The following is a 26,755-nucleotide window of genomic DNA, read 5'->3' on the forward strand; positions in this document are numbered from 1 at the left end:
AGAGTGTGTGTGCGTGTGTGTGTGTGCGTGCGTGCGCGCGCGCGTGTGTGTGTGTGTATGCGTGTTTAACCAAAGGTGTTCTTTAATTGAGTGACAAGCGCGCGCGAGAGAGAGAGAGAGAGAGAGAGAGAGAGAGAGAGAGAGAGAGAGAGAGAGAGAGAGAGAGAGAGAGAGAGAGAGAGAGAGAGGGAGGGAGGGAGGGAGGGAGGGAGGGAGGGAGGGAGGGAGGGAGGGAGAGAGAGAGAGAGAGAGAGAGCGAGAGAGAGAGAGAGAGAGAGAGTGTATGTGTCTATGTCGGCGTGTTTCGGTCAGTATGCATTTGTTCGCGTGAGTACATGTTTGCATTTATATATCTAGTGGTAAGTATGTATGTAATAGTACAATATAGTGTGCATGCGCGTGCATGTTTTCAGTGCAAACATAAAGTATATATTACCTACATATATATCACAGAAATCATCCATTATTATTCATGGGGTTTAAAAAAAAGACAGTGTCACTTAAAATGTATAAATAAAAAAATATATACAGGGGAAAATACTCATACAAAACATAAAGTGAGACATTATTAGAAATATTGACACACAAGGATTACAGAAATATGGAGTTATGGACAATAGTACACTTGGTCATAATGTTAATTGAGTACCATACAGTACACAAGGATGACAAATTGCATGTCATGATTGGGATTAAGAATTTATAAGAAATAGACAGGTTGTTAGATATTCAATCTTAGTAGATAGAAATGTAAAGGTGAACGACGTACAAATCTGGTTTGGTGATAAATAATGGTAAATTAATTCGAGGTCAAGATCGAAGTCATTGTACTTTCTTTATGCTGTAATTTAGTACAGGCTAAATGCATGAGTAGCATTAGTTAAATAGAAGTATGCACTGATGAAACGTCTATGGAAAATGTATACACGACATTGGTGCATTGCTGTAACTGTTGGTAGAAATGTAACGCACAATGCTGGGGTATATAAAATTGATATACTATCTATGGATAAATATATGTAGCGTGCAAGGGGTAAAGTGTCCATGAGAAGGATACGGTAAAATTATAGTCATTTGATAATACATTTGTGTTAGTAAATTTGACTGCATATTTACTCCAAAGCACCGCAGTTGCACCGCTTGAAAAAAAGGCCTTGATAAAAATGCCTATTGAGTATTGAATGTATAGCAAAACGTACAGATATCGCTAGTCGTCATGAATTGTTTATCATTTCAGTTCAGTCTACCTTACAGTTCTCTCTATCTCTCTCTCTCTCTCTCTCTCTCTCTCTCTCTCTCTCTCTCTCTCTCTCTCTCTCTCTCTCTCTCTCCTCTCTCTCTCTCTCTCTCTCTCTCGTTGTGATAACACGTTACCTGTGTCCCTATTAAAGTGAAATTGTCATGCAAAGAGCGAAAGGAAATAATTTTACGATCATGGTAAATCTAATCAAATACTGACACCTCGACAGATTGGCCAGTTTGTCTGTACATCTGCCTAATTCACTTTAGATAACGTGTAATGATAATAATTGTGTTCCTTGTCAGGCTTTACTATGACATATTTGTACATTTACATCTGCTCTCACACAAAATATATCTCCAGTCAACCAAAAATATTAAGTGTGAACGTGATTTACTTATGTGTAAAAATTGTAACTTAGTGATATTATTTTTTTTCCATAATAGAGTACTACTACTAGTATTTTGCTAACTTCATCGTGGTATTCATTATTGATGACGTCAGTGCTTTTATTACACACGGAATGTTTATAAACATTTCGTGTGTTATAACATTACTAGTATGTTGAATCAAATATTGAATGTATGTATGTATGTATGTATGTATGTATGTATGTATGTATGTATGCTATGTATGTGTGTGTATGTATGTATGTATGTATGTATGTATGTATGCATGTATGTATGTATGTATGTATGTATGTATGTGTGTGTGTGTGTGTGTATGTATGTATGTATGTATGTATGTATGTATGTATGTATTGTATGTATATATGCATGCATGCATGCATGCGTGGGTGCATGGATACATACATACATACATGGATGGATGGATGGATGCATGCACATATGTATGTATGTATGTATGTATGTATGTATGTATGTATGTATGTATGTACCTTCCACATATGTGTGTATGTATGTATGTATGTATGTATGTATGTATGTATGTATGTATGTACCTTCCACATATGTATGTATGTATGTATGTATGTATGTATGTATGTATGTATGTATGTATGTATGTATGTATGTATGTTTGTTTGTTAGCATGCTTGCCTTCCATGTATATGTATGCATACATGTATGCACGTACTGCGATAGTGAACTTCAATGTAAACATAGTATGAAAACGTGATGAACGTGACTTTGATGTTAAGCTCAAAGCAAGCCGCAAACAGTGCATTGTGTCGCCGCATTGTAACATGGTGTCCTCGTTAATGTCTGCCTTAAGTTCTACTACATGACAGTGTGTACTATTTTATGATTTCCTTGGCCAAAAGATTTGCCAAATTCACTATCACAGGCTTTCGTTCATTCGAGAGAAACAGTATTGTGAAGCCTGAACCAGTGTCAGTCCCTTTGGCCAAGGTTTACTCTAGCTCTGAAAGTACTTTCCTCTTGTTTTTAACTCTGTTTTTTTATACTTAACCCATTTCGTTAGCTACATGTAGCTATATTTGCCTACAATACATTAGGCAATATAGAGCAAATATAACGGTGGAGTCAATCATAGGCAGCAAGCTTTGACTTAGTGTTTCTTGTTTCAAAAACTGGTACAAACATAGTGCACGTTGTATGAATGAGGGCGGTTTACTAAATCGTGCTGACATGGAGCGATAGGGATTCCGTCTCAAAGGCGTGGACGTCCTAGACCGAATGAAGTAGAGACTGGGGCCTAAGACAGAACACATTATTGTGGTGTGTCTCCTTTCCACTCACTTTGTTTAAGTAATCTCAGACCCGTTGTCAGCTTTAAAAAAAGAAGAGGGGGAATGTTCACTAGTGCAATTTTTTGACGAAGGGATCAATGTTTTAGAATCGTGTATGGCCGCCGAATACCTTGCTAACTCTAAGGGAAATAAAGTTTGTTGTATTACTTGAACACAAGATGGTAAACCGCCAAACTTTTTTTTTGTTTCACAAGAACCAGCTGGTACAAACTTTTACACTGTAAAGTTTCGAGAGATGTGAATAACCCAATTGATTGTCGGGAAAACTGTTCCCAAGGCGAATTCCACCTTCACAAAGCTGCAAGGTCGTATCGATAGATGATGGAGATACATTTTCAAACATCCGTATGGAGTGCAGATTTTACATGTAGCTCACCATAGGTGGTATTATTACACAAACATCACCTATTTGTTGTAAATTATACATACGGAAGATTTTCTGACGCAAATTGAAATTTTACTGTACAAAGTATACTATAAGTCCCCCGTTGACTAAGATTTGAAATAACACACACTGGGTCTATAATTGAAAGAACGTGCCAATTCCTTTATTGAGATCGAATTAATAAATCTACAGGATTCATAAAATGTTAGATCGACAACTGTACATGTGACATTATCAGTTTATCGTAAGCAACACGGTATGATCATTAGTTGCTGCACGACTATTTTCGTGATTCTCTGGCAATATGAAAATGTTTATTCGTTCTCTGTCTATAGGCTATTAGCCCAGAGACTTAGTCTTGGTGTTATTATCTCAAAAAGCTCTCCACACCAAGGAGTACTTCTTGAGATAGTAACACCAAGACAAGTCTCTGGGCTACTAGAATATAGGGTTGACCTTTCTATAGCTATACTAATGACTTCAAGAAAGACATTCCCTCTCTACACACAGTACCGGGGAGACTTTATTAATCAACGGATATTTGTCCCTTGAACGAACTGAGCTGAACTGAACATCATATATAGATACGGGGTTTGTGTGGAGTTTCACAAATAAGACAACTTGCAATTCACTTGAAACTAAAAATTGGCATAAGGCCAAAAAAAAAATTTCTGGTCAGGACAGTTTCTCTAAAATGATGCGACGACGCAATTTTTTTTAAATTCTCAACAAACCTGTCACTCAGTCTACTATTTATGGCAGTTACTGTTCTTTTTATTTAGTACTTTAGAGCAAGTGTGTATGTGGGGCAGATGTCATTTGCTTGTTCATGATTGGCTCTGCAGTTGTCTTCACTGAAGTAGGGAGGGTTAATTGTTTCCCCGCGGATCTGCAGAGTACATTGGCTGGACAAACACGAAAAAAAAGACCGACTCGAGGGTATTTGAGTGACGCATGCGCTGACAGAAATGATTCCTTTTTGGGGGCCTAAGGTACTTACCTAACATACACACCGGCTCCTAAAATAAAGTACGTTGTTTTTGTGACAAATAAATGTGTGATTGTGAGAAAATTCATTAGCAAACACCATTACGGTTTATAAGAAATAATTGCGATAAATTAATGCTCTGACACACACCTGAATAGTTAGATACTGTGATTATACCAATAGAGGGCGCTATGACTATTTCTTCCTCAACAGTCAACATGACTGAGAGAGCGAGCGAGCGAGCGAGAGAGAGAGAGAGAGAGAGAGAGAGAGAGAGAGAGAGAGAGAGAGAGAGAGAGAGAGAGAGAGAGAGAGAGAGAGAGAGAGAGAGAGAGAGAGAGAGAGAGATAAAAAACACACACAGAGACTGACTGGCTGACAGAGATAGAGAGACAGACTGCAATTGAATACTTAACATGATTAAAACATTCTGGACAATAATGCACGTCTCACGTAAGGCATAAAAATGTCAAAGGAATATTTCTTTTTTTATATCAAACAAGGTTCAACAATTTAAATTTATCATTTCATTATTCTGGTTTATTTTCTAAAAGAATGAAAATAAACACCACTCAGTATATTTACAAACACAAGAAATGCAAATTACACAAACTGCTGAAACACAAAATGTGAAAGAATGTTAAGTACAATCTCCTATACACAACGCATTAACTGTCAAATGTACATTACAACTACTACTAACACGGTCTTTCATGAATACAACCAGTGACATGCAAGCAGTTACAAGCGGATCTTGTTATAAACAGGGAAAGTAAAACAAATGAATTGGATTTAATAACTTTTGACACAGCATGTCGGAAGTACCGAGACAAGTATTACATTGCGTCATTTGATAAGAACACTTTGAAGGCTTTTTTAGCATAACAGCTCATAGTCTTAAACAAATTTGAAGTTCTCCTGGCATTTCATGTACACGTAATGACGCCATAAAACTGTTCTTATCAACCCAGTACAATGTAAGGTCATTTGTTTTGGTTGAAAGACAAGTCAGAATCATTGCTGTATGTATATTATTTATCATGTATATGTTTATTCTAATAATACGTTCTTGTACCCCGACCAAGGGGTCTTATTACTTCCAAGTAACATTTCACCTGTACAATAACGTATTATTACTATGTTTTACCGATCTGATGAATGTGTTTAAGGACACTATTCTTATACTCTTTCAAAATACGACTTTCCAAAATGTACAATTTCGATATCAAATACATAAAAACATTTCTGTTAACAGTGTTTGTTATCTGAAGATCTGAAAAAACTCAATATTTACAGAAATCCTAAGTACCTTATGAAGTTTTGTGAGAACTTAACATAAGCAATTACTAGATTCTTGAACTGGAGAAACAGCAAAGTTTCTCAAAATTGTGTACATGACCCAAGTGAAATAACATACTGTTTTATACAATTCAGTAATGTCTCCACTATGAAGGTAACAGGAAGAGAAATAACAACATTTTCAAAATGAAAAATTATACAATATTTGTAACTCATTTTCATCAAATATCATGAAACTGTGGGTTTCAAATACGTTTTTATCTGCAATATGGGTACATGTAGGTAATGGTAACATGTAAGACATGCAGACTCAATACAAAATACTCATGACCTAAGGGGTTTTATCACAGGAGTCTAGTGACTCATAGTGACAATGCCCCTTATGTCACTTGTTTTACAAATGGAATTAAAACGAGTAATGTAACACAATTCGGAAGTCTTTGAAGTCTGGTTGCATAACTGTTTTCTGTCTACTAAAATCTGAAATGTAAGCTTGGAGAACATATATGGCACTGGTAATAGAGCAAACTAAATCTATTGTTCTTCAATGTGGCAGATTACACAAGTGGGTGATAGTGGTTCCTCTGTTGTGTGATTCTCATCACCCTGTGATCAAGACAGTGTAAACATTGGAAGTCCCAAAGCAGCACTGCAAGTTCATGGAACTTTAAATAAACTAGTTTTCATAGACAACTCTTTAATTAAACCAACATCCATTCAATAGCTTATCACTGTTGTATCAACATGTTGCGACAATAGTTTTAGTTTGTGTCTATCATATGTAAACCAAAGGTTCAACTACCAGAGAAATATATCAATTTCTGTGTAAAATATTTATTTGTAAAAAGTTTACATTTCTACTAGACTTCATTGATTTCCATGGTAACAATGTGTTACATTTACTTGTATGTTGTCTACATTTCTAAGGAATCAACTTGATTGAAATGTTGTCCTTTTCTAGCCGTATTGTATATCACATATTAAAATACGTGTGAAAGACAGTTTTGGTAATGTCTAATAAAATTTACTGTAACACGGTAGCATGTCGACACTTTCTTGGGAATGGTTTTGTGATGTGTGAACAATGAACATTTCAATTTAATTCAATTTTCTTGGAAAATTCTGCTCATGTTGAAAAACTCTGAAGATTCAGGTCACTTTTTGTACAGAATTCTCAGTACCTGAAATAGGCACATCATAAAAATAACGAACATTCAATTTCTTGGTCGACACCAAAACTTCCACTCCACGCGCTTCTCATGCATTACTATAGGTGCACATGAGAATAAGTTAACCTTCTTTTTCTATTTTGACCCTCTAGAATAAGGTAAAAAGCTATTGCAGGTACTGAGAATAAGTCAACCTTCTTGTTCTATTTTGACCCTCTAGAATAAGGTAAAAAGCTATTGCAGGTACTGCGAATTACTAGTGTACAATGAACAATGACACTTTCGGTTTCTTCCTCATTTCTAAATCTTATATCAAAGGTTCAAGAACTTTCATATGTTTACAAATTTTGACTTCCTATTTGATGTATAGTCATGTAAGTACACATGTATTATATTAATAATCATTATAATTATCAGATGATATCGGTTTATTCATGTCTCTCTGCATATTACTTCTATCTTTCAACCTAGCTTGTAGTAAACTGTGTTCTACTGTACCAACACGGACGTCCATCTGTAATATCTCTGTCTTCAGTCGTTGTAACGCTTGCTTGATTTTCACCAATGGAGCTGTCATGAAGAGAAAGTTGTTCATTTTAATATAAAACATTATGATACGGTTACCTCACACAATCCACCATCAAATGCATTTGAACAAGAATGTGGATATTTATATCCTGATTGTCCTACATCACACCAACCAGCGTCTACATCACTGGTTTTGCAGTGTTCAACATGAGTCAAAACGTTCCAAATCACCATTGATTTTTCTCGATTTTGTCATAAATTATCCTTGAAGACTGGTATAATTGTATTATTCCCCTAAATTTTGCTTCATTTAACAGGAAATACTCATGACCTAAGGGGTTTTTCACTATTCATCAAGCAACTCATGGTGACAATACCCCTTAGGTCACTAAACTGTCCTATTCTATGTCATATTGGTGAAGCTTTGGATGTGTTTATGTGTTAAAGAAGTTATTGTATATGTTCCCATACATTAAGCTGTCGCCACATCATATCAGTCAAGCTTTGACCATATTTATGTGATAAAGAAGTTACCCGTATTGCATATGTTCACATACCTCCATCTGTCTATACATCATATCAGTCAAGCTTTGACCATATTTACACTACAAAAATGTTCAATTATATTAATCACATACCTCCATCTGTCATACTTGATCCCCTCTCCTCCATTTCTTGTTTAATTTTTTCTAGATCTTCAGATATTTCTGCCAGTCTTCTGCTTCTATCAGTCACACCACCACTAGCCTGTCTGTATTGTTCTTTCGCCTGAAACACAGAAAACAATCAACATTAAACAATGCAGAAGCCAAGTTATTGTCTTTGAACAGAAAATATGGATTATATACATGTAACTTGGTCATTCTATGTCTATGTCCAGGTCACAGATTCTGAGGTGCTCGAAATTTGGTCAAAATTATCCAAATTACCACTATTTTTCTCAATATTTACTTGAGGTAGTACAGTTGTATCATTAATATTTTGCTTCATTCGACCAGGAAATACTCGTAGCCTAAGGATTTGTCACTACATGTCTATCAACGTGTAGTGTCAAGGCCCCTTAGGTCACTTGTATATTCCTTGGTTGAATGATGAAAAACATAAGGGAATAATATCTTATTATGTATGCATGACACGTGAGCGCAAGTGTAGACTGTTTACATCGCAATGTGTTTTTGCTTCGCTGTCTCACAAAATGCTTGTAACCTAAAACAATTAATTTAGCCACGCCCCTAAAGGCAGTTATCAGCATTGTAGATATTTGCATAATATTAACTGTGTATATTTCATGTTGCTATTGTGGTCATCTCAACAATGGCATATTTACATATTGACTTCATTTGAATATAGTCAATTGGGGCTGACATAAGTTATCACTCCCCAGTGCGACCAATCAGTTTGTGTGCATTTTTTCAAACCAATAAGTTTGAGCATATAAATTTTCAAACAACATTAATCGTTTGCCATTGCTAGCAATACAAGTGGTTTGTGAGACAGCAAAGCAAAAACACAAATTGCGTTACAAGTTACAGACACTTTTAGGAGACATCCCCACAATGTCCTACAAAATTGTTTCCCTTGTTTTCAAACCAGTGTTCTAGCCAATATTCGGTATACTTTACCTCAGCTAGGGAATCTTGCATGTGACGGAATTCTCCAAGCAAGTGTTCTAGTTGATTATTGATGTACTTTTCTCTGCTGTTGATCTTCTCTAGTGTTCTTGAAATCTCTCCATGTAATTTATCTAGGTGACCCTGAAAAAATCATCAAATATGATTTGAAATCTTTAGGTTCCATGACACTCAAAATGTGAGTCAAAATATTCAAAATTGCCATTATTCTTCCAGATTTTTCTTATAAGTGTACGAAAACGAAAAAGAAAACAGGGAAAGCATTGGGGAAAACATAATTATATCATCCCCCAATATTTTCCTTCATTCAGCCTGAAAATACTCCTGATCAGTTTGCCATTGCTTGTCTCTGAGTCATAGTGACAAGACCCCTTAGGTCACTCATATTTTTGTTGGCTGAACAAAGAAAACTGTTGATGAATAATATCTAAGTATATGAAAACATTATTACCTTAGTTTCTGAGAGGGACTGTCCAATACCATCCCTATGTTGATGCATTTGGTCTACATGAGTACGCCAATCTTTGTTATCAGTTCTGATGGTGACTTTTAGGGACGGCATCACTCTTTCTACTTCAAGTCTCCAGTCAATTGCATCTGTGGTTGACTCCATGATTTCCTGTGGTTTGGTTGATTCACTGCTCTCCTTTAGTAAAACATAGAAAAGGTGACATATGCCAATTACTATCATATACCCACTGGTCGCAGTATCGCTTCAAATGCAACTCAATGGCAAGAGCACACAACAAAGCCATTCAATAATTTTCCATATCATGCCCCCCCCCCCCCCCCCCCGTACACTATACCCAAATATGGCAAATGGCTCACTCATCACTATGCATATCCATAGAGGGTCAAAATAGAACATGGTGCACTTCACGTACACCTATAGTAATGCATATGTGAGGAGAAGAAGTCAGTGTCAACCAAGAAATTGAATCACTTTATGACATGCTTAATGCAGGTACCAAGAATTTGTGGCCAGTGGCCTTTGGCAAAATTTGAACCACACTTCTATTAATACAATGCAGCTACACACATAATGGGTACTCTAATAGGACATATTATAGATTAGATGGATTTAATTCCATTATGCAAAACGGTGCCCAATGAGTGTCACTCAAGGAACATTAGAAAAGTAAAATAAGTTGTAAAAATACTCTTTTTTTTGTATATGTCCAGTGTGATTATATCTGCATTACCAAAACACACACCAATGTCATCCATTTGTATAACCTACTAGTACTACATACCACAATAATAACTTAACAATGCTTTGATCATAGCTTGTGAAAATACTGTGTTATTGCAACTGTCGTAATAAATACAAATGTACTTACATTTTTATTTTTCAAATTCTTCAGTCCTTCCAAATCAAGGAAGCTTTCTTCCTCTTCCACATCATCATAATCTTCCTGCAATAAATAAACAACATAGATTGTAAAAATAAAATACAGAATATGGAATATGGAAGATGATAGAAGTAAAAACTTAATAACACCAAGTAGTACTCAACGTTAATGTGATATTTCATTGTGCTCAAGATACAAAGTTTTCAATTTAAGATGGATGGACCCCAGGAACAAATTTCCATGAAAAAGATATATGAAACCTTGTTCGTGGTCCTTTTGAAATGATAAAAGAAGTGGGTTCATCATCTTTTTTTTTAAAAGAAACAAATCTCCTTTCAAGGAAAGCATGAGACTAGGCACACAAGGACTCCTTATACCAGTGCAAAAACACAAACAGTGTTATCAATGCTTATAAATACCAATCTAATGTATGAGGTCGATACTTTGGATTTACCCGGTGCACACATCAATTTACAAACCTTTTCATATGAATAACTGAAGAAGTAGATGTTGGATGAAAAAACGAAAAGAGCAAAAGAGTGAAACGTTTCACCTACAATGAGGTACTATCATGTTCCAATAAACCTCACCCCAATTTTTGAATTTGTTACTTTCACTACATTATTTTGTATTTTATGTAAACTTACAGCCATTTCCTCTTCTACTTTATTAAGAGTTAATTCTGCATCATCATCAACCGTTGATTCCTCTTCCATTTCCTCTTCTGGATATACAGGCCTGTATGACAGAAATAATATAGAGAAAATAGTCTCAGAAACGATAAAAAAGAACCATATGACATGTGAGTTCCAGTGTGGCTGTCCTTGGAAGTATTTTACCATCTTGCAAGAGAACCAGTGTGTCCTGTAAGCCAATTTGATGCGCCACTGATGCACACAAATTCTAGTGACACACCAAAATTTGGTGTTCCCCTATCTCTTACTATGTGGTGACTCACAAGAAATCCCAGTTTTTCTCATATTGATTCACAACAACAAAATTTTGCTATCGTTAGAGGGCACACTGGTCATGGGTCTACAATAATTTGCAGGTGGTAGCCCACTCAGGCTACCACTGATTATGTGATGAAGATGGAAAATTTACGAACATGAAAGTGTTTTAATAACACACATATTCCAATAGAGGAAATATGTTTTCAGTTCAGGAATATGGTACTACAGGTCACAATCCTTGGACTACATGTATTTTACCATCTTGCAAGAGAACATAAGATACAAGACAACAATATGAATATTTTACCTTTGCCATTTAAAGTTGGTCTGTTTGAGAGCTTCATCGGCAAATTTATCAAGTACATAGATCACATGTTCACCCCAGCCAGACTTCAACTTTGCAGGTGGAAAGTCTACAGTTGACCCTAGTTGACGTATTTCATCTAAAATACTTGATATTGTGGCATTGGGATCATCGTACTAAGAAATGAAATGTAAATAACGTATTTTGTGATTAAAGTGTATTCATTAAGCCACTGTAGGACTATACACATTTTGAATGCTATATCTGGATGTGCCACCAAAATACTCAAATTGATTCGTTCTGTAGCTGTAAAGTCATGCTGGTCGAATGGTTAGAGTGGCTGGCTTAGTATCTGCAGGTTTGAGCCTCACTAATGCCATTTGTGTTCTGAGTGGCTAAAGTCCTTTGGCAAGATTTGAACCATGACTGTGCCTCAGTCAACCCAGCTGTATAATTGGGGACTTGGTAGGATAGAGGTTGTAATGTGAATGTTTTATTGCTACAGGTATGCGCTTACAATGGATTACATGCTCCCTGGGCAGTTGAGGAAGTACTAGTATTAGACCTTTGTGCCACTGTAGGTGTGTGCCATGGGGTAATAATTGTAAAGTGCTTAGTACAGTGGAAGAAAGAACTGTATAAAGACATAATATTATCTTTATTATTTCTGAGTTCTGTGATTTCTCTCCTGTGAATGTTTCAGGGAAAACAACGCAAGTGATACAATGACAAGTCACATATACTGTTATACATGTATTGATGTTAAAACTTTGCCTACCTCCTGTGGTGTATCAAAGTGTTTTCCAGATTGATTTATCATCCATGCACTCAGTGATGTAAACATGTAGAATTGTTCTCCAGGATTGGTCTGTATAGCAAAGTAATGCCTGGAGAAAAAAAAGAAATAAATAGAGGATATGATAACAATGGAAAGCATTGTTTAAAATCTACATTTTGTAGTAACACTTTTGGCAAAACTGTCTTTCCGAAGGCAATGCAGACTGTCTTGACCTACATGTACATGCATCTTGTCTCTCAATCTGCCAGCATAATGCCAGTGGTGAACAAATCATTTTGTGAACTGGTGGTCACCAGACCAGTGCCTTAAAAAATCCAGTGGTCCTGCTGAAAGAATTAGTGGTCCCAGGTCCCGCTAATGTGAAACATTAAATCTTACCTATGAATCTGTATATTCAGATGACTTTTTAACATAGTTATTAACAGTAAGGTACTGGTCCGACAGCCCAGACAAGGTAAAATTTGTGGGGTCCGCCCAAAAAAATTGCTAGTCACGGACCCAGGACCAGTGGATTTGTACACCCCTGAATGCTATCAATGTAACGTTTTGAGTGTACATACAATTCTGATACCATCAAATTACCACATAAAAGAAACACCAAATTATATACCTTGACTTCAAAACATTGCTTGTTTATCATGTTTGTGATAATTACATGTACAATGTACATGTATACTGAAGTAATATACAACATGTTAGCTTTTGTTACTAGCTGAGTTCTCCTGACCGAGTTCTCTTACTGGTCGGCTTCTCTTGATACCCTGGCAATAGATTGTTCAGGGCTTGAAATTAACCATAGTCCCATGCCCACAGACTACCAATTCTTGTTATGGGGCTACCATAATTTGCAGCTGGTAGCCCACTCAGGCTACCACTGATTATGTGATGAAGATGGAAGATTTACGAACATAGAAGTATTTTAATAACACACATATTTCCAATAGAGGAAATATGTTTTCAGTTCAGGAATATGGTACTACAGGTCACAATCCTTGGACTACATGTACTAAAGAAAAATGTTAATTTCAAGCCCTGTCTGTTGTTATACATTGTCAATGTCATTGATGTGATATAATCTGCAAATTATAAATTGTCACGTAAATACCCATAAGCAGGCTACATACGTGCTTTGAGTTTTGTAGCTATAGCTCTACTATATGGATAAAAAACACCATAATATGCACGGAATTGTAAAAAAACAGGTGATCAGATTCTATGTGTATGATGTGGTTTACTCGGGAATGGACTTCATGTACCGGAAGTATAAATTCGTTACCTTGACAACGGCTTGAAACCAACGCCTCGTAGGAAATCCTCTTCATAATTAAGTAGTTTCAATTTGTCAAGTAACTCTTCCATAACTATGAAGGGCACATACATTTGCCCTGGTCCACCGTCACTTCCACCGGCTCCCTCTCCACCGCGTCGATCGTCTGCCATGTTACCAAACTTGTCAAATAACGTTCGCTAGCTCTACGGTGTCAAATTGAGTTTGTTTATCCTCTTTTCAGATGCAAACGGGAAAACGTATCTATCTTGCTTTTGATTGTCTATTTTATAAGACGCTGTAAGTAGAGTCAGTCTTCGTAAAATTCACTCAGAATGTAAAACAAAATAATACTCTGAATGTTGTCTGTGTTTCTTCGGTCACCAAAAACACACTACCGTTGATGCATGTATCTACCGACCAAAACGTCAATGACAATGTCGTCGATCGCCTGTTTTGCTTCAACGGGGTTCAAATCAAACTGCGTCGAGATGAAGTTAAGTACTTTTTCATGACTTATAAAATTCCCAAACTGATGGAGAAAACCTTACATAAACTGAATGCTAGGTACACAACAGGTAGCTCTCGGTCGTTGAACAAGGGCCGATGTCCTTTCAAAATATTTAGGTATCCGGAAGTGACGGACTACATTGCATGACGGGAAATTGTCACCTGATTTCGGGTCAAAGTTTACACAAATTGCACAACGTGACAACATTTCTGTATGCATGTGAAATTCCTCAGTTGCCGACGGCACACAACGTTATCGAAAACTTACATTTGACAGAGTCACAGTGCAATAATGCTTGCCGCAAAAACGCCAGAAGTGGACCGAAAACGGATATTCATAGGTAGTAACTAATATATTATCGTGTTGCGTCGGACGGACGGGGTTTTTTGGTGTTCCGTTGGGGCTAACTTTGCACGGGGTGCTGTCAACTTCTTGAATCTTGGTGTGGAATGATTTTTGAATACAAATTGCAGTAGTGTCCACACCTAAGAATGTCTCAAACTATATCCTATAGCAATTCTGTTGTGATAAATTCTTGTGTAAATTAGTTGAAATTTCAAAATCTTAATGTTATCCGCTACGTACTTGTGAGGGAAACTGAAAGGGTGTTTTAACTTTTATTTTAATTCATTACTTCCGGTATTAAAAGTAAAAGGCATTGTCATATCGTTTGAGTTTTACGCATGTCATGGATGTATTTACATTTCTAATGTGATTCTATTTAACTGATCTGTGTGTAAAGTTGACAAGGATGAATACTGATAATTTTGTGGGAAGTTTCTTTTGTGTGTGTGTGTCTGTGTGTGTGTGTGTGTTGTTGTTGTTGTTGTTGTTGTTTTTGTTGTTGTTGTTTGTTTGTTTGTTTTGTGGGGTTTTCTGTAATACTGTGTAAAACACAATGTGTTATCAAGTTTAGTCCAGAGACTGTGTTTCTACCGCCATGTCTAGATCTACCCATCATATCAAATCATCTCATCACCAGTGTTGCAGCCAGAGTGGGTTTTTGGGTCATTTGACACACATTTTTTGGACCTGACCCACAATTTTGGAAGTGATGGGTCATAGATGACCCACACTAAAATTGTATGCAAATATGTTTAGCAACATGACCACACCTATAGCAACAGCAAATGATCGCATATATTGCATAGATAACAACAGAGTTGGATAGGCAACTGCATAATCATACAGCATGGATCAGCATGTGGGTAAATATTTTTAAAAACTGGTGCTCTTTTTCATAATGCCCCCCCAAAAAATTTATGATGACCCAGAAAAATGAAAGTCTCAGGACACTATGTCCCACTCTTTCCAAAGGCTGGCTGCAACACTGCATCACCCCAACAGGAAATCAAGAACCAAAAGTTGTTCATGCAAATGAGTTAACCCCCAAATGTTAGAAAAATGTAAACAATGTATAAGTAGCATTCTGAGCTGACAAATATGCCATATTTGGACATTGTGTAACTGCCCCCAATAAATAGTAACTTTAATATCATTGGGCAGAATTCTGTGATTAATTAACAATGACCTGATGTTAATGACTGTATGGGTGGCCTCGGTTGAATTTGAAATTTCATCTCAGGACCTCATTGAGCTAGACATAAAGGATTTTGAGATTCAACACCATGGGTAGTACTAGACTAGTAGATAGTAAGACCACAACAAATCTCAGGGCTATATAGACTCATGGAAAGTTGACAATGCCATGGCTTTCAAACCATTACCGACATGTTGGACTTCAAGGATTTGAGCTCAGACCACCTAGTTTAGTGATCTTAAATTTGAGTAATATTATCATATCCTAATGCTTATAATATTTATCTCTTTTTTAGGGAATCTTCCGTTCAGTACAAATCTAGATGATTTAGTGGAGTTCTTCAAAGTAAAACAAGAATGGGATAGTGGAGTTATCCAGGCAGAGATCCCAGTTGGTAGGTCTGGACGATCCAAGGGATATGGATTCCTTACTGTACCGGTTACCATGACAGACACAATCTTAGAATTCAATGAAAGGTATTTGATTTTTGTAACTCGTCGCCAAATTAGCTTAACATTATGGAACAGGAATGTGCAGTGTCTGCACTTACTTAGAACCTGAGACTGGCAAAGTATATACAAGAATAATGTGTTACAAACATGGAAAGTAACTAAGTGAATTGGATTAATAATACTTGGTACATCATGTTGGAAGTACAGAGACACGTACTACATTCCATCATTTGATAAGAACAGTTTTACGACCACGTGACACAATACATGTAGCTCACATTTTAAAATTTCTTGCACAAATAAAAGAAGCCATAAAACTGTTCTTATCAAACCATTATACCGTACATCTCTTTTGTCCAACATGCTGTGCCAAGTTTTATTGATCAGTTGTTTATTTTCCCTGTTTGTAACAAGTCCCAGTTGTAAAGGCTTGCCTGTCACTGGTTGTATCACTGCCTTATGACCGGGTTGTGTTTATTGCCAATTATTTACAAATGCAATCTTACATAACACTGGCATCATATCAGGCAATGGAAAGCTACATGTTTTAACAGTTTTATCAATTTTATTGATCCATTCAGATTAGATTAGATTAGGTTAGATATTAACCACGCCAACCATAACCAAATGACAAGTTAGTACATGAAAATGCAAGGAAAACACACAAAAAAATGCATCTAGGATCTCTCTGATGATTATTTTCCTTAAAATTAAGTGGTTGGAAGGGTGATTTTTATTTTTATTAAATGGGTACCCATAAATTACAAGAGTTGGCTCCCATAAAATACTTTGTTCAGGGAAAATATCGCTTGTTGCCCAACTTGCTCATGTCATGCTAGTATGCTGTGTAATAGTTTGATTAAAATAATGACTATATTGCAAATTATATTGATTGCGAAATTTTATTATGATATTGTAGAGAACTAGAAGGAAGAAAACTGAAAGTGGATATTGCTAAGCAAGGTGAACACATCAGTCAAAGTGGCGGCAAGTTCATAGACCATGGTCAAGGTGTTTACAAAAGTCGACAAATCAGAGGCAGCTTTACTCCCTCAAGTCATGGTCAAGTGAAGTCACATGATTGGCCAGCTGTTATTGACATTGGTGCCAATCTCACTCATCCATCATTGAAGAGCAATGTATCAAATGTTATCAAGGTAATACTACATTAAACTATGCACGAGCCAAGTTGAACAAAAAATATGGAATATATACTCTGGTAGTTTTATGTCACAACAACGTGTGTCAATGTCACAACAATATGTGTCTACATCGCTGGTTCTGCTGTGGTCAAAATATTCAAAAATTATCATTACTTTCCCCAATCTTTCCTTGCCATTACTGGCAATGGTATAGTTATGTTATTCTCCAATATTTTTCTTCATTCAGCTGGAAGATACTCATGACCTAAGGGTTTGTCACTACTTGTGGTGACAAAGGCCCCTTAGGTCACTCATATTTTCCTTGGCTGAACGAAGAAAAATATTGGAGGATAATATCTAAATATAGCACAGTTCTGTTCTATGAACATTCAAATAATTCAATATATTCATGTGTAATTGATAACGTTTTCTTGAATTGCAGAAAGCTAAATTATTCGGAGTAAGCAACATCATCGTAACTGGTACGTCTGTGAGGGCAAGTAAAGAAGCACAGAAGTTAGCCACTGAATATAAAGGGTTCTTATACTTTACTGCAGGTATGTACTTTCTTGTCAATGAACAACACATTTAAAACCCTCTTCCGGTCAAGTTTTTGCACAGGTAGCAGCAAGCATGTAATTGATTGATTGACAGATCAATCGATCGATCAATCAATTTATTGATTGATTATTTGATTGATCGAATGAATGATTGATTGGTTCATATTTGTGGTGAAAGAAAACTAATTTTCTGTGTGATATTTATCAATTGACTGATTGGTTTTTGTGGTGGTTTAAAACTGTTTTTCCTTCTTTCCCTGGCTAGTTTTGTCTCATTGAGCTGTATGTAATTCTCTCTTTATTGACTAAATAAAGACATCTTTTCCATTCTTCTCCTCTTATCAAAATTAAAAACCCCTAATCTTATAATTACCACAGAGATGGTTAGCACACAGTTGCTTTATCTCGTATCTACTTGGAGATTATCACATCAAACAAATGCTCAGCCAAGTACAAAGCAGAGTTTGTCAAAACAAAGACTGACATTGTAGATGTGAAATCAGTGGCTAAGACAAAGTGAGCCCTTTCGACATAAGGTTGAGGGCGCTGTTTATTAGACATTAGCAATTTGGCCTTAATTGTATTTGTATATATGTCTGACAGGTGTCCATCCACATGATGCCAAGCACTGGAATGATAACACACTTGATGAATTGGAAACTTTGGCTAAAGATCCTGCCTGTGTTGCTATCGGTGAAACTGGATTGGATTTCGATCGTAACTTTTCACCACCTGATGTACAAGAACAAGTCTTTGAAAAGCAGGTTGGTAATATTTAAAGGCAATTAGGAAATCATCAGTGTTTCCTAGTATAGGGGAGGGAGAATCTTTGAAAGGCATTGACAGTCATAAAATTCTCTCCTGAAATAGAATAATACTGCCTAGAGTGCATCATAAAAATAACGAACATTTGATTTCTTGGTCAACACCACAACTTCCACTCCATGCACTTCATATGCATTAGTATAGGTGAGCGTGATGATAAGTCCACCTTCTTGTTCTATTTTGACCCTCTAGCATGAGGTAAGATGCTATTGCATGTACTGAGAATTTATTTCAAACTTCTTGAACAAGCCCGCTCATGACACAAAACTTGTCAAAGATTTTGAGCCATTTTCGCACAGAATTACAACTCATAAAATTTTAAACCAGCTCTGAAAATTCCTTAAAGGTTTTGATTTATCACAGGAAAGTTACTAATGAAATTAATGAAATGATCAACCATAAATGCCAAATGACAGTTTGTTGGTTAAATGTACCAAAATATTCATAAGTTGACCTTGAAGACTGCTGAAAAATTACTGAAAACTTCAGAAAATTATGATTTTATGAGCCCTATAGATTTCTACATATATTTTATTAATAATAATTGTGTATCCATCAATTTAACTATGAATATGTTGATATTTGAACTTTGAACTTTAAAGGCACAATCTTAAATCCCAGGATCTTACATTCCCGTTGTTTTTATCAATGGCATCTTAAGGATTTGATAGGATTTTTCCATGGTTCAGAACAAACTTTTTTTTGAAGCTCTGCCAGTGAACATTTTCTGACACTCATGTTTCAATCTTAACCAACATGGACCTTTAAGGCCACAAATACAAACATGGACCTCTAAGGTCAAAGATACAAACATGGGCCTTTAGGGCCACATATACAAACATGGACCTCTAAGGTAAAAGATACAAAAATGGGCCTTTAAGGCCACAGATACAAGCATGGAACTTTAAGGCCACATATACAAACATGGACCTCTAAGGTCAAAGATACAAACATGGGCCTTTAGGGCCACATATACAAACATGGACCTCTAAGGTAAAAGATACAAAAATGGGCCTTTAAGGCCACAGATACAAGCATGGAACTCTAAGGCCACATATACAAACATGGGCCTTTAAGATCACAGATACAAATATGGGCCTTTAAGATCACAGATACAAATATGGGCCTTTAAGACCACAGATACAAACATGGACCTTCAAGGCCACATATACAAACATGGACCTCTAAGGCCACAGATACAAACATGGGCCTTTAAGGCCACAGATACAAATATCGACCATTAAGACCACAGATACAAACATGGACCTTTAAGACCACAGATACAAACATGGACCTTTAAGACCACAGATACAAACATGGACCTTTAAGACCACAGATACAAACATGGGCCTAAGACCACAGATACAAACATGGGCCTTTTATAGTGGAATCAAGTAAACCACTAACCACCAATCACTCTGACAGTGCTATTAGTAATTCTAAAAATCTCAATATATTCCTTCACAATGTTTAAAATGTAAGATGAGACATGATCGAGTACCTCATTGTAAATAAACATTTTATGAAACTAACATAAAATGTGCACATAATGCTCCAAATGATGACTCCCTTGCTACCATTTTCATAGTATATATGCAAATTTCACCACACAGATGTAAATTTGGGAACAATATACCCTCACAAGTGTTTTTGAATCCCAGAATAGCATTTTAGGTCAGCATACTTCTTAAACCGAGGACATGTTAATTTGATGGTAGGATGACAAATAGCATGAAATATTACTACAAATGTAGTACCATAGTCTAGTTCCTATACACTATCTTTACCATTTACACCTCCACTCACATAGTCTAGTTCCTATACAGTATCGTTACCATTTACATCTCCACTCATAGTCTAGTTCCTATACAGTATCGTTACCATTTACATCTCCACTCATAGTCTAGTTCCTATACAGTATCTTTACCATTTACACCTCCACTCACATAGTCTAGTTCCTATACAGTATCGTTACCATTTACATCTCCACTCATAGTCTAGTTCCTATACAGTATCGTTACCATTTACACCTCCACTCACATAGTCTAGTTCCTATACAGTATCGTTACCATTTACACCTCCACTCACATAGTCTAGTTCTTAAATTCCAAACGTTTGTCTTCGTTAATCAGTTTTGTGAACTCCAGGTTTACATTGATCACATATGTGTTTCTATCTCATAAATATTAATACCGTATGTGTAGTCTACACTTCCAAAATCAGTCCACCATGGACCCACAAATGACCACTAAAACCACATACGTGTACACAATCGCACAAACCTCAGGATTTTCTAACAATATCTTCAATTTTACAGATTCAACTTGCTGCGAAACTTGACAAACCACTTTTTGTCCACGAAAGAAAGGCCTTTGATGCTTTGATGACGATATTACAGAAAAATAAAGATAATTTGCCTAAAGTGGTTATCCATTGTTTTACTGGTGATACCAAGCAAGCTAAGGCATATTTAGAAGAAGGATACTACATTGGGCTAACAGGTAAGATGTCACTATCATTTCATTTCAAAGACAAGTTTCCTGTTAGGTGATTGAAGAGTCTCTGTCTATCTCCCCCCCCCCACCCCCACCCCCCATAACAATCACCTTATATCTGTGTACCCATTTTATATAATCAAGGGATTCTGATTTTCTCTTCCCATCATCCCTCTAATATCCTCATTGGGGCAGTTTCTGTGTCCTCGTTTATTTGCCATAGAAAGAATGAATTTGTCACAGTATGCCACATACATATACAGAAATTGGCACAACTAGAGAAATTGCACAACACATCTGTATAGAATACAATTGAGAGTTCTATGGTAGGAAAACAGGGAAAAGCTAAAGTGTAGCTTGTAAAAATCTGTTTCCCCGAGTTTGGTACTTTACAATTCGTAGTTACAATGAGAAATAATGAGGGCTTTCTAAAAGAAGAATGTAAAATGTTAATACAATACAGTTGTATATTTGCATCTTTCTGTATCTCTATTATTACATCAAATGACATCTGTGCACACACACACACGCAGACACGCACACACACACACACACACACACACACACACACACACACACACACACACACACACACACACACACACACACATACACACACATTTTAAGTGAGAGTGTCTAACGTGAAGATTGTTCAAGCCAATACAGAGGACAGCCTGAATACACTGTAGCACTTTAGTGTTATTCGGTCAAAAATTTATTAATTTGACATTTCTTGTATTGTTCTATTTACAGGGTATCTCTGCAAAGACAAATCACCTGACAAAGTTCTGGAAGTCGTGTCAAGTCTTTCAATACCACTCGATAAACTCATGATAGAGACTGATGCACCATTTCTCTTTCCTGATATCAGAAAATTTCGATCTACTAAAAAAGGAAAAGAAGTGTACAAAGATGACGTCAAAACCAAACTTGATAAACTACAAGATTTACTGGGACAGTTTTGTCATGGACACCGAAATGAACCATGTTCTCTTGGAGTGTTAAATCAAATTATCGCACTCTGTCTGGCATGCGATCCAGAGGAGGTTGCCAAGACAACAACTCAAAATGCTATATCTTTCTTTGGCCTTGCCTAAATGTCTTGTTCACTACGTTGAAATTGTATTTTCATATGAAATATGAATATTATATACATCTGTATAAACTTACATGTATCAAAGGATATTCATTATTTTGTACAGAAAACAAAACAAAAAAAGAAATAAAATTTATGAGTATCTAACAAACATTCTTAGTTCATTTTCTTGTTCCTGACGGTTGAACATCTTATACAAATCATTAGATAAAATGTACATAGTCCAACAAGACATACATACATACATACATACATACATACATACATACATACATACATACATACTGACATACTGACATTACATACATACATACATACATACATACATACATACATACTGACATACAGACATACATCAGGTGTAGGAGTTTACTTGTATGAATGTATCCACCACGCCTTGTACTCATGACTAACAAATAGATGGTGGGATGAGTAGTCAGTCTCTCCTTTACCGTGGCCAAAGATGACAAATCGGTCTTCTGATTCAAGTCTCGGTCTTCTAATTCAAAAATTGGTCTTCTAATTCAAGTGTCGGTCTTCTACTTCAAGTGTCGGTCTTCTACTTCAAGTGTCGGTCTACAGGTTTTTTTTGCCTACGAAGTGTTACATATTGTATTCAACCTACTGAAGCACACTCATTCATTACTTGATACTGATATAACTCAATCCTGGTATGTAAATATAATATATAAAAGATTTGATGATATAATTGTTGGTACGTATCAAAAACAAATCTGAGGAAATCCCTGTCATTACATGTATTTTTTTAATTTCAAGCCTTTCTTTCATAATACTCTATGTCTATGTACATATAAACTCAGGAGTTTCTGAACCCAAATACATTAAGCTATAATCAATAGTGATACATCAAACTACATAATGTGGGGACTTGATTTGGTGTTTGACTACATGTACATCAAAAACCTTTAAATATTTAGTGTGGAGAGCTTCTTGAAATTGAGATGATAAGTCTCTAGGCTAAATTGTGTACCATAATTTATTTTTATGCTTATTGATGTCATGCATTTTAATCAGTAACAATAACTTGAAGTTTTCAAAAGTCTTGACTAATGAAGACTGGCAAGATTTTTTCCACTGTTTTTGACATGTATGTGTGACAACACAAATTTGATACACACACATATATATTGTGACAAAAAATTATGTGGAAATGATAACCTATGCACAGACATTTCATGCCAGTCACAAACAAATAAAGTATCACTGTCTACTTGTGTACATTCATCAACTGTACAGTCAGTTAACAAAATTATTCATGACTGCAACAGGTATTAGAGTCCTAGGGTCTTGTAATATGTATGGTTGACAGTGACAGACTCTTTTTGAGGTGATTGTCTTCATCAGTTTGACTCTCTCACACATAGCCAATCTGTAAGAGGTAGTCTAAGGCATGTTCGTTTATCTTCGTAAAATCCAAAAGCACCAACCAATCTGACATACTTGATATGTTAAAAGAAAGAACATTCCAACTTTACTGACAATGAATTATCAATCAAGATAATATCACGTGTTATAGATTCTTCTATTATTATGATATTGATGACATGAAGCATAATATCAATGCATCATATTAATTAAGGATTAAAATATGTATCTCTAGACAGTCACACTTAACATAAAGTAAGTCAAGACATCATTTCCTATATATCAGTGTTTTTCTTAATGACAGCAAGCAGGTAAATCTATCTGAGTTTTATCTAGAGTGAATTTTATTGTAGTTCCCCACCAAAATTATGTGTTGAACATTTATTAATGTGTTGGTCACTTGATGGTCATAACCATATATTTCCCATTTTGTTGTACATGGTTCCCAAATCTTTCTGTTCTAAGAAACAGTTTGAGTGTTTTTTGTCTACATTTAGTTTGTGTATCTGACTGTTTGTATATCCACATTGTTTACTCCAGTTTCTCATTTCAGTGTTGTTTCTTCTTGTTTGTTCCTGTAGATTGATGAACACTCCTGATTAAATGCCTACTTTTGGATACTGAACTAAATGTTTATTCCTGGTAATATGCTTCATAGTTGTTATGACACCTCCACATTCTTACAACAATATAAGTTGTCAGTTTTTTAATCACAGGAAATTCTTTAAAATGGAATACCCACTCCAGGAAATAAGGCCATTTTCATTCCTATTTTCCTTTCATTATGACTCAATAAGTTGCTCAGTGTCAGACACGAAAAAGTCACTCAGTGGACACAAATAAGTTGCTCAGTGTCTGACACAAATTAGATGCTCAGTGTCAGGCACAAAAAAGTTTCTGTGTCAGACTCAAATTAGATGCTCAGTGTCGGACTCAAATTAGATGCTCAGTGTCGGACACAAATAAGTTGATCAGTGTCGGACACAAATTAGATGCTCAGTGTCAGACTCAAATAAGATGCTCAGTGTCGAACACAAATTAGATGTTCAGTGTCAGACTCAAATAAGATGCTCAGTGTCAGACATAAATTAGATGCTCAGTGTCGGACTAAAATTACATGCTCAGTGTCGGACTCAAATAAGTTGCTCAGTGTCGGACACAAATTAGATGGTCAGTGTCAGACATAAATTAGATGCTCAGTGCTAGACATATTTGCATATATTTTTTGAATGTTCGTTCACTTGTCTATGAATCCCTGGTGTTATCTTTGCTATATACATGATCATTTGACTGTTTCTATGAGCGTGGTTTTGTTGCCAGGTATATTTGCATACATTTTTCAATGTTTATTCCTTTGTCTATTAATCCCTGTTGTTATCTTTATAATATATGTGATCATTTGGCTGTTGCCATGGGCGTGGTCTTGTTGCTAGGCATATTTGCATATACTTTTTTACAGCCCCCAGGGGAGAGATCACCGGGGGTAAATTAAGTCAAAGGTGTCACTTCGTCTCATACTCACCACATTTACACATCCTCTGCTAAAGATTTACCCCGGTGGAAAGGCATGGTCAAATGTGACTTTATAGATTTGAAATTGGTTTGCTGTCAGAAACAATTTTCAATTTCGACCAATTTAGTTGGGGCAGTTCCTGATATGTAACTATTAAAGGAATTTATCTTTTTTGTGCTCTGTGTAGTCTGTATTGTCACTTTCTTTTGAATACAATAAAAACATTACAAAGAGAAAAAAAAAAAAAAAAAAAAACTATTAAAAGGAATTTATTTCATCCTTTATTGAACTATTGATCTTACCCCATATAGGCTCGCTAATTTAATGTGAATCTATCCAACAGACAGGTCGTTTCAGAGTGTAGTGTATTTTTGGCATACTAATCTAAAATGTATGTACATTTTCTACGTCAAACATCAGTGGTTGTCAGACTATCAATCAAGTGTATATTTGTATCCATCAAGTGCAGGTTGTAATTTAAGAGGTACCTGTATAGCTGAACATATGGCTGACCTGTGTGCTATTGTTCAACCTCTGTATTCAATGTCAAGGGTCAGGCTAACACGCTAAGGAATCGTGATTTGATTCCATTTATGACAAACAGATTTAAACTGAATGCCTCCAGTAAGGGTAAAACCATAGATTTTTGGTCCTATACACAATTTGTTGGAATGCAGAATTCTGAGCTATAGCCATTAGACATGATTCCCCTTAATTGGAAAATTAATTATATGAGAGTATATGAATTTTGGAGTTTGCATAGTTAACATTGTCTAATTAGAAAAATAATTAATTATGCAAATTAACCATTAAGATTATAATCTACATCAACAAGTTTTAAAGGACAAATCATAACATGGACTTCTTTACCATCAATGCATATACTAAATTATCTGAAATTTAAAGCTTGCGTTCTAAAGATAATGCTTAATTATCAAACATGATTATTTATGCAAATTAAATATCACAGTTAAAAACTCCACAAAAAGTAAATCAAACGTGTTATTTGTAATGGGTGATGCATTCTTAAGATATAACCTAATTGTTACAAATAATTAATTATGCAAATTATGCATTAAAGCTATATGCAACAAACTATATACACATATGCGCTTTGTTGTTTTTAACTCATGTACCAAATTATGTTGAATTTGAAGCGTACATTCTTAAGATATACAATGTAGCCTAATTACTAAAAAGCATCAATTATGCATATGACTTATTGATGCTCATTGGATTTTTACCAAAATCTAAACAGTTCTTGTGATTAGCATATGGAAGATGTGTAGCAAGTTTCATTAGAATCAATGCTTTAGTTTTTGAGAGGCTGTATCCACAGACAGACAGACAGACAGACATACATACACACACACACACACACTGACAGAGACAGACAGACAGACAGATAGATAGACAGACAGACAGACAGACAGACAGACAGACAGACAGACAGACAGACAGACAGACAGACAGACAGACAAACAAACAAACAAACAAACAAACAAACAAATAAACAAAATCATAACATAACCTGCCCTTACGGGAGGTACAAATGGATTTAAGGGTTCAAAGTTCACATGTCATATCA

At 35.8% G+C, this 26,755-nt stretch overlaps 2 protein-coding genes across 2 annotated transcripts; one reads left to right on the plus strand and one right to left on the minus strand.

The window, feature by feature from the left end:
- Positions 1-4,916: 4,916 nt before the first annotated feature.
- On the minus strand, positions 4,917-14,269 carry LOC144440191 (intraflagellar transport protein 57 homolog). Its single transcript, XM_078129485.1, has 9 exons — positions 13,657-14,269; positions 12,360-12,468; positions 11,585-11,757; positions 10,972-11,062; positions 10,313-10,387; positions 9,424-9,618; positions 8,964-9,095; positions 7,980-8,109; positions 4,917-7,383 (listed from the first exon to the last, which is right to left on the minus strand). The coding sequence occupies exons 1-9, from the start codon at positions 13,818-13,820 to the stop codon at positions 7,208-7,210; spliced, it is 1,245 nt and encodes a 414-aa protein (XP_077985611.1). The 5' UTR covers positions 13,821-14,269; the 3' UTR covers positions 4,917-7,207.
- A 99-nt stretch (positions 14,270-14,368) lies between these two features.
- LOC144440305 (3'-5' ssDNA/RNA exonuclease TatD-like) lies at positions 14,369-22,299 on the plus strand. Its single transcript, XM_078129666.1, has 7 exons — positions 14,369-14,498; positions 15,994-16,174; positions 17,070-17,307; positions 17,735-17,849; positions 18,456-18,616; positions 20,995-21,178; positions 21,926-22,299. The coding sequence occupies exons 1-7, from the start codon at positions 14,450-14,452 to the stop codon at positions 22,267-22,269; spliced, it is 1,272 nt and encodes a 423-aa protein (XP_077985792.1). The 5' UTR covers positions 14,369-14,449; the 3' UTR covers positions 22,270-22,299.
- Positions 22,300-26,755: the final 4,456 nt, after the last annotated feature.

Source organism: Glandiceps talaboti, chromosome 9, assembly GCF_964340395.1.
Source record: "Glandiceps talaboti chromosome 9, keGlaTala1.1, whole genome shotgun sequence".
In the NCBI taxonomy this organism is placed as follows: Eukaryota; Metazoa; Hemichordata; class Enteropneusta; family Spengelidae; genus Glandiceps; species Glandiceps talaboti.

What these genes read in the sequence shown, in the direction of transcription:
- LOC144440191 (XM_078129485.1), bottom strand. Translation starts at nt 13,820, where the DNA reads ATGGCAGACGATCGACGCGGTGGAGAGGGAGCCGGTGGAAGTGACGGT. An exon ending in AAGTAGAAGAGGAAATGGCT is followed by an intron (nt 10,388 to 10,971) that starts GTAAGTTTACAT and finishes TATTTATTGCAG; the next exon opens with GAAGATTATGATGATGTGGA. An exon ending in TGCAAGATTCCCTAGCTGAG is followed by an intron (nt 8,110 to 8,963) that starts GTAAAGTATACC and finishes TCTGTGTTTCAG; the next exon opens with GCGAAAGAACAATACAGACA.
- LOC144440305 (XM_078129666.1), top strand. Translation starts at nt 14,450, where the DNA reads ATGCTTGCCGCAAAAACGCCAGAAGTGGACCGAAAACGGATATTCATA. An exon ending in ATCTTAGAATTCAATGAAAG is followed by an intron (nt 16,175 to 17,069) that starts GTATTTGATTTT and finishes ATGATATTGTAG; the next exon opens with AGAACTAGAAGGAAGAAAAC. An exon ending in AACAAGTCTTTGAAAAGCAG is followed by an intron (nt 18,617 to 20,994) that starts GTTGGTAATATT and finishes TCAATTTTACAG; the next exon opens with ATTCAACTTGCTGCGAAACT.